We start from the raw sequence: 13,234 nt of genomic DNA, 5'->3' as shown, positions 1-13,234 counted from the left end.
AAGAATGAAACTAGATTTATGAAGTGGCTGAAGGTAGATGGTACAGGTGTTTTGCTGTCACTGCTTAAATTATAGATGACAACCTTTGCATGGATATAGAAATTCTCCACATATGTTGGAGCGCTCTGACGCAGAAATTACCTGAAGTCAGAGCACCATGTACCTGTGTGTCCTGCAGGCAGCAGAGAAGATGAACATCCGCATGTGGTTTCAGCAAAATTTGCCAGAGAACGTATATATGAGGCCCTTGTGCACCTTTTTGTTTCAAGTGGGACAACTTATTTTATCTGCTTGTAATGGCTTTTGCCATCTGACAGTCAGGATTTCCACTGGCTTCTGAGACATCCCCTCCATCTATTTATTTTCGGTGGTGGTACCAGAGAGCTCCCAGGGAGGGAGGAGGGGCAGGTAGCTCCTGAAGGCATGACAGCCCTTTTCTGGGGAAGCTCTGCAGGGTGTGAGTGTTTGGCTGCATCTCATGGAATTGAGTAGCAAATGAACAACATTGAATGTGTCCCAGCTGGGTTTCTGTTTCAAGTCCAAATTCCTTGAATAAAGATTGGGAAGTGAGAGAGAGGATCAACATTTATCATTCTCTGCCATGTGGTGATGACCGTAACTCAGTGTCTCCACCCTGAATGTTGACTTCTGTAATAATCTGATACCAGACAAATAGTAATGATATGATACAGTGAATATTAACTGGAGTTTATGGATAGAGGAGAGTAAATAAGGCATAGAAAGTAGCTTGATACTAATTTAATTGCAGTCTTTCTGCTGTTTATATGGAAGTTACTGCATGGCTTGCACATGTGAAAGACATGGAGTGACCTAGTGTTACAAAAGACGTTCTTCTCAGCAAACAGCAGTTAGGTTCATATTTTGAACTTCCCTATGAAAAGGCAAGGGACACGTTCTGTGTAGTGTATTTCTATTGTTGCAATGCTTTCAGTGCAACTGCTGAGCAGAGCACAAATGCAGACCTGCCTAAAGAAGAGAAGGCCCAAATACCCTTCGGCATGGGTGCAGAGTGCTTTGGCTCCCACACCCTCATGCAGAATTGGGTGTTGTATACCTAGACACATGTCACTGGAACAAGCAGGGGACTGTATAAAGAGTTTTATTTCTCTCTCTGTTGCATTTCAGAAGTCCACTTGGACCCCCAGCGAACATGGTGCCCCACAGCCGACTGCCAAACAGTGTGCCACATCTCACCAAGTGAGTCGGGAGCACCGGTGCCAGTGGAGTGCCCCACCTGCCACCTGACCTTCTGCTCCTCTTGCAAGGAGGCGTGGCACCTGCAGCACCTGTGCCAGGAAAACCAAACTGCTCCAGTACCAACCGAGCAGGGGTAAGATGGGAATCCATGGAGGCCATGCAGTCTTTCAGTTCTTTTCATCACAGGGCGTCACATCAGGTTCATGGAACGACGTCCTTCTAGGTCCACAGCTTCAGCTCTGAGACTGTCCATCTCTCCTGGTGTTTCCTAAATACAATTCCAGTCTAAATACTACTTTAAATGATAAATTTTATTTTTTAATACTTATTATTGTTTGTGTATTTGTCAAGCTTGGGTTGCAACTGACACTTCTGAAAGATGAAGCCCTCCAGGACTTTAAATCTGCCTAAAGGCTTTGTTCACATGCTAGACTTATGACCTGTGCCCATACAAAAAATCCAATATACCAATATTGCAGGATCCAAGTTTTGCCTATACTGTGATTAAGAAATTGTCCCTGCTTAATATTTATACAATCTCTGCATAGACAAACTGTAACTCCTACACAGAGTGTAAATTTCACTTGGTGTGAGAAGCCCGATTTATGGTCATTTTCCTTAAGTGCAAACAACCTACAGATCAGGTTGTAAGAGTCATTAATCTACAGAAAGAAAGCACTTTTGTGTTTAAATTGTCATGTCTTTGGCTATCCATCTTTGTTTTCAGAATCAGGTTATGTTGAGTCATGTGTTCTAAGTTTTCTATCATATTTTTTCAAGAAATGAAAGACTTAAAACCTAGAGCATTCTGCTTGCTAGAGACTTCATGGAACAGGAGTTGCCAAAAAGCTCTTGCCATGATTTTTCTTCTCTAGGTGTGATCTCTGGCTTTGGTGGAGTTTAAGCCTATTTTATTCAGACAAGGACGATGTTATGAGTTGCATAATCCAGTCCTGTTAAGTGAATTGTGCAAGGTCTCTGTAACAAAGTCTTAAGTTTTAATGCTATAGGTGTTTAATTGTGGGTGTAGTGACTGCTGGTTTTATATAGCATAAAAGAACAAGGCAAGGGATTTTCACTTTTATATGATATTAGTAGTCTTACACCTAATAGTGGGTATGCTTCATTGTATTGTACTGAATATAAGAAGCTTCACACACTAAGTACATTAGGACAACAACATGAGATTCTCTGGAAAATAAGCACAATATACATTAGGCAGTGGACCTGACTACCAACAGTTATGTTCACATCTCACTTTAATGTTTCCTTACTTTTCTAGATTCCTTATTGGAGCAGCGACAGAGGCACCAATTAAGCAGTGCCCAGTTTGTCGGATCTATATTGAGCGAAACGAGGGCTGTGCTCAGATGATGTGCAAGAACTGCAAGCACACGTTTTGCTGGTACTGTCTACAGAACTTGGATGTAAGTATTGCAGAAAAAACACCAAGATAAAGAGCAACAGGGTTAGGGTTAGTCTGAGGCTCTGTGCAAGCTTTTTGTTAATTCATTGTTGTCCTAGCGTATTTCTTGGCTCAATTCAGCTTCTTATTCAGTTTCTTTCTCTTCTCTCACCCAGTGCTTTTATTTATATCAATATCGTTTTTATTTCTTCCATAAAGGGTTATAGCCGTGTCTGTGGGTCCCATGTTTTTTCTTTGAGGGAAATGGGACTGACTTGTTGCTTTCTGGACGTTAGTTCCAGCAATACCTTGCTCTGATTTCCTCTTCCAGTAGCTAAAAACAGTTTGGTTGAGAGTGAGGGAAATAAATGTCTTCCCCCTGTTTCAACAGCAAAGGAAACAGACTATCCAAAAAATGGTATGGTACTGGGTGAAGGGGGTTGTTCCGTGGTATGGTGCTTAAGGGCTCCCTCCTAGCGAGGAGGAGCTAGGTTTCCTTTACTGCTCCATCTCTAGTGCCATGTTTGCTGAAGAGAGTGGTTATTAGGCTTGAGGATAAAAATGTTGGATCATGAACATGGACTGTAAAGTGCATGTTGCTAGTTTTTTCTCAAAGGTTGCAAACCACTCTCAACTCATGTGGACTTCAAGTATCGTAGCAGAAATAAGAGTCCTAGAAGTAATGCACTTGTATATATGGCAGCTTGCCCTTTTGGCACAGTTGTCAGTAACAACCGTGGGAGTGTGAAAAGGACTTTTACCAGCACTTGAAATAAAATGTTTTGTGCTTGTCTTCTTTTTTGTACTCCACAGCCAGCAAACAATGAGACTTCCTCATTCTTCATCCTGCTTTTACTCAGCATGCTAAACAGGTTTCCCTTAGTGTTATGTCCCCTTTCTGTGTGGGTGAACGTGCTTTTTCAACATGAGTCTTAGGGCTTGCCTCAGAGTACATGCAGTACACAGTGATTGCTTAACACTGTGCTGAACTAGAGGAGTGTCATTCTTGCAGACTCTGCAGACATGCCCTTTTGAGCTTTTGTCAGTTCAAAGGGAGAAGGAGAGAAAGAAACTGTAGTTGTGTGATTCAAATGTAGTTTTTCTAAATGTATGGGGTTACAGGAGCTCCAGGCATAGGTGAAGGTAATACCTGCAAAGCCAGAGAAGTAGGGCTGAAAAATGAAAGGGGAAGCAGCATCAGGTTGCAGCACAGTGGTTCAGGGAGGGTAATGCTGGGCATGAGTCACCTTCTGAAGAAAAAAAATGAGTAATTTAATAAGTATTAATGGTAAAAGAGAAATGAAACAGGATTTTTGTACTTTTAAATATTTTCCTATTAAGTCTTAGAAGAAGATTTCTGTGAAGTGTAGGTACAGCAGGAGGACAGAAGGTAGAATACCTCAGGAAGATGATCCTTCACATATCTAGTTTTCAGAAATGCCTGTTGTTTTCAGTCTCCTTTATCATCACCAAATTATAGACCAGGTGCTTGTGCAATAGGTGAAACTCATGTGCTTATGCTTTTTAAAAGTGGGGGAAGAAAGATGCTATATGATAGCTCAGGTGCCAAACATATGCCAAACATAGAGAAGTTTCTCTAGGTAATTATTTAGAAGACAGGTGAACTTGTCTGCTGGCAGCTGGCAATTTCGAAGCAGTGCCAGGAAGGTTGTGTTTCCACTCCGGTCTTGAACCTCTCCCTGCAGTTCTGTAACCTGCTCTTACAGCTTCTCCTTTTGTTTTTCAGAATGATATCTTCTTACGGCATTACGACAGAGGCCCTTGCAGAAACAAGCTGGGCCACTCGCGGGCTTCAGTGATGTGGAACAGAACACAGGTGTGTTCCAAGCCAGCTGGGCAGAGCTCTCATACATTTTACCCTTCAGAGGAGGACCAGAATGATTATTTTCATGTTTTCATCTTTTCTTTTTTGTGACCTATGCTATGTTTTTGCATGCACATGTGTGTTTTATTTTCCATGCTGTCTAAATATATATTTTTCTCCCCCGTGTCTTTCAGGTTGTGGGGATCCTCGTTGGACTAGGTATCATAGCATTGGTGACCTCTCCCTTGCTGCTCGTGGCATCTCCATGCATCATCTGTTGCATTTGCAAATCTTGCCGGAGCAAAAAGAAAAAACACAGCCCACCAACAACCTAAAACTCTGTGTCTTTTTGAGTCTCCATCTGTACAGCATCTGTATGTGAGAAAGCACAATGGTTGTGTTTTGGTGCCATACCTACCAAATAATGCTCCTTTTTATTTGCCAATCCTTGAGATAAGTGCCTATTCTTTACAGGCTATCTAACAAGTCCTAGTGGGGGAAAAGTCTAGATTATTGTGCAGTACATATGGTGTAGGTTTTTGCTTCCTGAAGAGGAAAACAGGACGCCATTCAGTAGTTCATAACATAAATATGATCTACCATTCAAGACTAATAGAACATTCCCATTTTCCATCAGCTGCACATGACTTGATCCTGCTGCATTACTCTGTCTTTGCAGATCCAGTCATTACTGTCATGCTTGCTGTTGGTTCTTGACGACACTCAGATTTCTCACAAAGTTTTGGGTCTTTTATAAAAGAGGGAGAAGCCTGGTTAGGTTCTTCTGTCTGCTAGCTTGTGTCCCGTTAAAGGTAACAAACCATTAAGAAAATATGTTTGGTAGTTTCCTGTCAATTGACTACCATGGCATTTCTTTCAGCATTGAAATCCATTTGATTTTTACCATCGATCTCAACTACAGAAGTAGAAAAACAACAAAACTGTTTCTAAGATAGGGCTCTCTTTTGAGAGGCTGCACTACCTTGAGAAAGCTGCTTTTTCTTCACATCAAACGTGACCTATGTACCAGGAAATATTAGGAATATGCATAATTCCCTACGATCGGGCATGCCTTTTGTCAGTACCATGGGTGTAGCAAACTCACAGTGAAGGTAATACTGTAAGAAAGACTGTGATACCATTCCCATTTGTGCAGAGTGTTGGGATCTTGGCTGTGTGTGTACAGAGTGGCAGCATGGGTGCAGATATACTAAGTACATATGGGAAATGTGTTTTCTAGGCAGTCAGTATATTTTTTCAACAGTTTACGTGGGGTGGCAGCAAGAACCCTGTTAAAAAGTTATTGAAACCAGGCCAAGACAAGCCCTTCTTTAAAACCTTATGGACCTGCTGAAGTGAATACTTGAGAAATGCTGTGTAAATGTGAGTTCCATCCATTGGTGGGTATTTCTTTTGTCCTGCTCAAGGTTAACAAACTCTGTTACTGATATTTTTTAGTTACTCTAAATCTGGAAGGCTGTCATTTAGTAAGTGCTTCATTTTAATTTGGTGCCTCACCACCAAACCAATTCAGACCCTGGTATCAGTTACACCTGAAGAGGTGGAGTTACTCCAGGCTCACTCAGGAGTGGCTGAGATCAGACTCTTCTCCCTAAAGTTTATTTCCTTAATGGATGGTGCTCCTCACAACTGGGGCCGGTAGCACTTTTGTTCTGGACTCCAGTCTGTGCATTTTATATCTGTGGGAACAGATACAAGTTTGCACTATATAATTGGTTGTAATTCCAAACCCCTTTCCATAAGGGCTGTGAAGTTTGAAGGAGATGGCTCAGCCCGAGTGTGGTGTCGGGCTCGTGCTCCGCCCAGCTGCCCCTCTCTGAGCACACAGCGCAGGTCACCCAGAGTGCTGCGAGGAGCATCTGTGTGTGGTGTTTGGCCGAGCCTCAGGAACCTTGCCTTCTTGGCAGCTGTAAATGTGACCTGTTTTCTGTTTAACTTTGCTCTCTGGTTACTGTAACAGAAGTGGTTGGTGTTCTTCTTCTGAGAAAGTGTAGTCTGTTGAGCAGACTAGCAAGGACAGAGGCCTTAAATGATACTGTCTGTTTTACTTTTTAATTGATTTCTTTTTTAAATACTGTCTGACTTTGCTACCAGTCGTGGCTGGAGGGCAGGCAGTGCTCTTCAGTGCAAAAGGCTATATTTGTTCTTCATCCTCAGCTTTGAAGGGAAGCAGAAAGGTAGTCAGTGCATTCTAAATACAGAGTGCAATGCAGGCAACTGCCATTTATAATAAATAAAGAATGTTTTCTGTATGTGTTTTCTTGAAGAGCACTAATGGTAGTGCTTTGGGGTACTTGTGACAGATTAAAGTGTCCAGCCCTTGGCTTTGCACTATTTTTCTACCTATGTTTTTATGGCACTACTGTCATTTCCATTTTATTTATGAACTTGAAGTTGCAAGTCTTACTTTAACGAAGCATAAAGGACAAAGATGTAGGAACTGTACAGTCTCTTTGACCATAACCAGCATTGCAATGCACCAATATCTTTTGCGTGTTAAAATTTGAGAGTTTTTCATGTTTTGTGATCTTGCCCATGACTGATGCATCCTTTGCTAGTCTGGTTTCTTTCCTTGTCCTCTTCCCTCTTTCTGCTGGTCTGTTTTTGCTAAAATGCCTATTGGAATGAAAGTGTCTGATTTTTTTTTTCATTAATACTGTTGTGTTAATGAAACTGCCAGGTTCTTCCCTCTGTTAAAGAAATGCAGCTAAAGGCAGCTCTCTTGCATCAGTTTAGATGCCTGGTGGGGGTACCAAAACTGGTATAAATTAATCATGCAGGAGTTAACACAGCCTGGCAGTCTCAGTCCCAGTCCAGGCATCTAAAAAGTCTGGATGTGGATTGGTAGCCCAGACTTTAGCTGGAGGTCTTTACACAAAAACTGGATAAGGAGAGCATGAGCTACAGGCACTCCTTCCTTTGGCTGTGTAGGTGCAACAAATGGACCAAGAAGGAAGCCCTAGACACTTTAGAGCTTAAAATTAAGGCTTTACAACAATGATTTTCTTTAAAAGGCCGTGTCCAGTGCCCCATGTATCCTGGCTTTTCATTGCATGGGAATAGTTGAGCATATGCATTAAGTAGACCCTGACCTGGCCGAGTCGAGCAGTAGCTGTGCAGAGTGCTGGGAGCAGTAAAGCCCCGTTGCTTTGTTTTCCAGAATGCAGCTATTTTTGCACCAACTGGCTATGCTCACAGAGTTTCCAAAGAAACATTTTAGCAGGAATCTTTTTACAGTGTTGGCTTTTGCTTTTGTGTTGCTTTTTTTTTTTTTTTTTAACTTTATAAGAAACATTAAAGTCACTTTATAAAAGATTTATTGCAAGCATGACAAATAATACTAGTAGTAATTAGGGAGAAAGAAAAAAACCAGGACTGACGACTACATGGGACTCTTCTTAATCAATATATCTGTAGATCCACCCTCCTGAACTCCATCAGTATGATGTTATTTGGTGCATGTTACTACCAGGCTTCACTGCTCTTCCCATCTCTGTTCTTGCCCCTGTGGTAGGTGGCTGGCGTGGGGGCAGCAGCCAGGGGCGAGCTCAGGGCTGTAGCAGTGCAGGTACCACACAGGAGCACATTGCCCACCCTGGAATCATCACCAGTTTGTTCTTGGGCCTTTAACCACTGAGAGACACCTTGGGGGTTTTAGGCATTTAATGTTACATTGAGAGCATTCACAGATGTCTCTCTTGGAGAACAGAAGTGGGAAGTACTTCATTCCTTCTGAACCAGGAGCATTCAGGCCTTATGAAAATTGGGCTCTAGGTGTTTAAAGGTCAGTTCTCAACCTAAGAGAGCAGTGCTAGAAATCTGGATTTGTACTGCATCTGGCCACAAATCTCCATGGCCACATATCACATCATTTCCCATCAGTCACTGGGTCTGTGTTAAATACAGCTGAAGATCCCATTCAGCATTCCATGTCCTTGTGTTAAAATGAGGATGATGACACCTCTTCCCAAATCCATCTCTTAATAAAAAGATATTTGTCATGCTACAGCATAAGTGCATCTCTGCAGTATTTACTCCAGAACTATGGTAGGTGTTCAGTCCTGCCCTCCAGTAAGTGATGGTTTATTTTTGGTGCATGGAGTTACTTACCCCAAAGAGCAGCATGAGGGATAACAGTAATGAATGTTTCTCCGTGCTTTAATGATGCTAAATGCTACGTCTTGTTGTCTGTCCAGTAACACAGCATGATGTCCCAAGACAAGTTTAAAATGTACACAAATTTTACTTGAATGAGCTAAGAAAAACTGGATATTGCCTCCGTATTTGCATGAATAAATAAATACAGGTGGACAGAAACAACTGCATTTCCACAATGGGACAATAAAATCAACTTTAGGCTGCTCTGTTCTCTGGTACCACAATGGGTGGTTGTGCTGTAGTGCCTGCCGCTTTAAAAATTTGAAATGTGTTTTGCACTGTAATCTTCTCCCAGTCATTCTTTCTCAAACTAATTCCTTTTATGATCATATTTTTCATCCTGTATTTCCAGCCAAAGATTCTTAGAGCAAAGTTAGTAGATTTCTTTGTATGAGGATAAAAATCTTGCAACCATTTCTCCCAGGTTTTAATAAGAAATTTGATGCTGAGATACCTGACCAAAGATAGAAATTCCAGACTTGGCTTGTTTAGAAAAACCTATTGAGACTTTAGAAGTTCTCTTGTAAGTTCTAAATAAGGACTGCTTTGTTAGAGCTCATAGGTAAGGGAGCCTTACAACTTCTGAGCTTCACAGAAGAGATGCTTCTATTGTTAAGCAGACTTCGGACATGTGCTGGGAAAAAAATTTAAAAAAAAAATCTACATCCTCTATACATATTTTTATTATATAAATCAAAAAGACTTCCCTTGCATAGATTCATAATTTAGGGATTCAAACTCTCTGCAGGCTTTTTAGGGTATAGTTACACAGGAGGATAATCTTATAAATATGCTGAAGCAGTTGAACAGAGTGTGCTAGTTATAAAACAGTTGTCAGACATCTCTCACATGTGAGTATGTGGGATGAGATAGTAATTTACATGGCTGGAAATAAAGATGTGAAAATTTACCTTTTCTGGAACAGCAAGAGTTGGTTCTTCTGCAGTCTGCTGGAAGGTGAACTTACTGCTGAGGCTCTGGAGAACTTTGTTCTCATTTTCATTTGTCCTCTAGTTAGTAAAGTAATGAAGTGAGAGCTGAATCGTGTTGCTGAACAGGAAGTCCAAAGGTCTGTTTTGTGTCTTGACACTCAAGTTTCTTATAACCAATGTGGTTTTATAATTTATTATTATAATTTATACAATGCAAATATAATTTATAATTAGTAATTATGTTTCTTACTAATTTGTAGTTATATCAGAGAGTTTTTTATGGTCCCTCAAGTTAGTTCTTTGAATTGAGCAAATCTCTATTGTTACGAAAGGCAATTTCCTAGCAAGGAATTTTATTGACCATCACAATCTGAGCTATAAAAGATTATACTGGTTGACAAGGTCCACCAGCTCTTTAGAGGACACAACCTAATTCTTCTCCCTTCTTCCCAAGAGACTTTCTCTTTTCTTGGATGAAAATTAAGGATGTCAGTAATTTGCTTGTGCCTTCTGGATGTCCAGACAGAAGCTGCAGCTTCTGGTGGCCACGTGCTGGGAGATCCCAGACAGGTTGAATGTGCGATGCTGCAGCAGGTGTGCAGTGAATTGCTTAAATTTCAAGAAGGTGCCTGAGCTTTATGGCTTTCTGGGGCCCATGCAGTGGATGTGGTGCACAAGGGACTCATCCAGGTGAGGCTTCAAGTGCCACCATCTCAATGGCACATGTCATGCTGGGCCTTCTCACCACCTGCGTATCCTGGAGTTTCATCAGGGCCCTGTTCTCAAGCTGGCCCTTTCCAAAGCCACCCACCCACCTCCAAAACTCCCCAGAATCCAGAGCAAATCTCTGTTCCTTTCATTTCCAAGTCTCTTGCTACTGGCCTGGTCCAGTTTCACAGAAGCTTCAGTTCATGTGAGCTGTTTGGAGCTCAGCTGGTCTAAGCATTCGCTTTCCCTAATGAGCAAGGCTTGGGAATGAAGAGAAGCAGAACTGTTCCGTACCATGCTGGCATTGGCATCCATAGGCACCAAAGGTCACCATGTGAGAGCTCTTTTGACTGCCCCAGTGTTGCTTATTTCTGAAAAAAGCCTGTGTTTTAAGTGTGTGTAGATGGAAGTGTCCGAGTCTGGCACTGGGTGTGTTTGTGTGTGCGGCGTGAGCCAGCAGTGGCCACGGACCCTTGTCCTGCCCCTCGCAGGTTTTACATTCTGTTTATCTATTTTTTGGGTTTTTTTTTCTTTTCCTCCAGGTAATACACTTTCTTCACCACTTTTCTCCTGGTGAAGGGCAAAAGGGTTTGATCTTTGTAAGATTTGTTAAAATATTTTTGTGTTTATAAGAAGAAAGCTGACATGTATAAAAAAATCAGTGCTTTTGTAAATTTTTTTTTTTTGTGGTATGATTCAGCATTTAAATGTTTTACGGATGCAGTTTTTTGCACTCTCTGCATATATTCATAAAAATTATATTTATTTTCTGTCTTTGAGGTTTACTTTGGGGTTTTTTTCTTCTGATGTTACAAAATGCAATATGTGCAACATTAAAAAAATCAGTGTAAAGACATTGTCTCATTTTGCTGTAATCTTCGACTGCCTTTAAAAAGATAACATAGAAAATTTGTGGTAAGAATTTGAATACATCAGAGGTGCTTAATGGAAATTTTGAGGATAAAAGAAGGTAAAAGAGGTGGGATCAAGAGTCATGGCTCTTACTTTCTCAAGAGTAAATGACATTAAAATCCTTTTAAAGAGTGTGGGGCAGGCTCTGGATTAGCCCTGGGAGCTGCTGCAGTGGTGTGCAGACAGCGTTGGTGCTTGCTCTCTGTAGATGGAGTGCAGCATTACTAAAGATCTACTCCCCTGCAAAGTCTGGTGGAGACTGTGGCTTGGGAGATACCAGGAGCACCTGGAGGAGCAGTGGATGTGGGATGTGGGATGTGTGGCAGGCTGCACAAAGCAAAGTCTGCTCCTTCACAGCACCCTTTTCTCTTTGCTTGCTCCCTCAGCCTTGCCTGTCCTTGCAGCAGAATGGGGCCTCCTGCTCCGAGTTCCCAAGGGACTTGCTTGGAGGCTGCATCCTGCTGTGCAATTTCAGACATCCGTGCTCCTTAGTTTCCTTGCACACCCACATCCTGCAGTGCTTACAAGAGACAATCACAGCTGTGGTTTTGAGCATCACACATGAGGGTGATGTTTACTGTTAAATACTTCTAGTTTAGCTACAATTACTCAGCATCTGAAAGTAGGATTTTCCAACTGGGTGACACATCCTTGAAAACCCTATGTGTCATCTGTGGGGCTCTTCACCTCAATACATTATCTGAAAGGTCATGATAGTTTTGCCTCTGAGAACAGGTTTTCAGGATGAAGGTTGGGGAGAATACCACCATTGTCACTTGCAGCTCAAAATTCTGGTCATGCATGTACATTTTTTTCCCCCCCACCAGTTTGCTTAGAGTAAATTCAGCACTGATATTATTCCACTTAAACACAGTAATTTTTTTCGTGTGTGTGTGTTGAAGGCTCTTGTCTTGTTCTGTGAATGTGCAACAAAGCAGGAGCAACTTACCAGTTCACACAGTAACACAGATGATGACTTGCACCAGACTTAAAAGTTTCCAGCACAGCACTTTTTCCTTCAGAAGATCCTGCTGTTTGCTGAGGAACAAGCTTTCTGATGGGAATGTGTCCATTCTGTCAGACTTATGATGGACACCAGCTGCTGGCAGCCAATGTGCCTGGTACCCTGCCAGTCTACCAGCTGCCAGTGGTGGGCAAACTGCCCGGCTTCCCACCTGGTAGATGAGTGAACTGCCAGCTCCTCACCTGGCAACTTTGAAGAAAAACACCAACAAATCTTCTCCAAGAAAAAGATACACATTTCTGAATTTCCATTATTTAAAATTCCAAATCAGACTAGTCTAAGCAACCCAAACATCTTCTGGCCAGTTTCAGAAAATAAAAAAAAGTCAATGGATTCAAATTTGATTTGATCCCAGCTTCAAGGTGCAATTTCCCCTCCCAACTCCTGCACTTGTCATGAAGACTAGTTTTCTTCAAAAACCTTTTATTTCAGAGCTATTTGTAACCAAATCCCTTGATTTTAAACTCTCCATCTTTTTTGAGATTACAAAAGATGTCATTTACCTTCTTAACCTCTGTGTGTGTGCACATCCATCCACCCACCCACACCCACAACCCCTTCTACACTACCCTCAGTCTGATCCATCCTTCCAGTTTGACAAACACAACCCACATCACCCTCTTAAAACACCTTTCCTGGTCTCCCATTTTTGCTCTGGGGTGACCCTGTGGGTGGTGCCACCCACTCCATCATCATTCTGTCATGCTTCTCCATGAGGCCCATGACTCCTCCTGGGAATCCTTCCTCCTCTTTAGGCACTGAAGGCGTGCCTCTCAGGAGGATTGCCCTTGCAAGTACATTTTCCACTGTCCTTTGATCCTGGTGCCTGCATTGCAAGTCCTTTCTCTTTCAAGCTCCACAACTTTTTTGGTCTGAAAGCTTCTTAGTCTTTGGAAACCAGAAATCATGGAAAATTTAAACAAAAAGGCTTGTCTTTCTACAGAGCTTTCCATGGATATCTCATAATTAAAAAACCCCAAAAAATCCCAAAACCCAAAGCAACCCACAACAAAAATAAAACCAAACCAGCA

The 13,234-nt window shown here is 41.8% G+C and overlaps 1 protein-coding gene across 3 annotated transcripts in view; it reads left to right on the top strand.

Annotated features, from left to right (window-relative positions):
- RNF144B (ring finger protein 144B) overlaps positions 1-9,275 on the top strand; it is a 93,914-nt gene extending 84,639 nt beyond the window's left edge. For all 3 annotated transcript variants that reach the window (XM_048308139.1, XM_048308144.1, XM_048308135.1), the window contains 4 exons: positions 1,147-1,351; positions 2,501-2,645; positions 4,371-4,460; positions 4,643-9,275. In XM_048308139.1, the coding sequence (XP_048164096.1) occupies positions 1,147-1,351; positions 2,501-2,645; positions 4,371-4,460; positions 4,643-4,783 (581 nt within the window). In that variant the 3' untranslated portion in view covers positions 4,784-9,275. The remainder of the gene's footprint in view (positions 1-1,146; positions 1,352-2,500; positions 2,646-4,370; positions 4,461-4,642) is intronic.
- Positions 9,276-13,234: the final 3,959 nt, after the last annotated feature.

Source organism: Corvus hawaiiensis, chromosome 1, assembly GCF_020740725.1.
Source record: "Corvus hawaiiensis isolate bCorHaw1 chromosome 1, bCorHaw1.pri.cur, whole genome shotgun sequence".
Lineage (NCBI taxonomy): Eukaryota > Metazoa > Chordata > Aves > Passeriformes > Corvidae > Corvus > Corvus hawaiiensis.
This window is presented reverse-complemented; position numbering and strand designations above follow the sequence as displayed.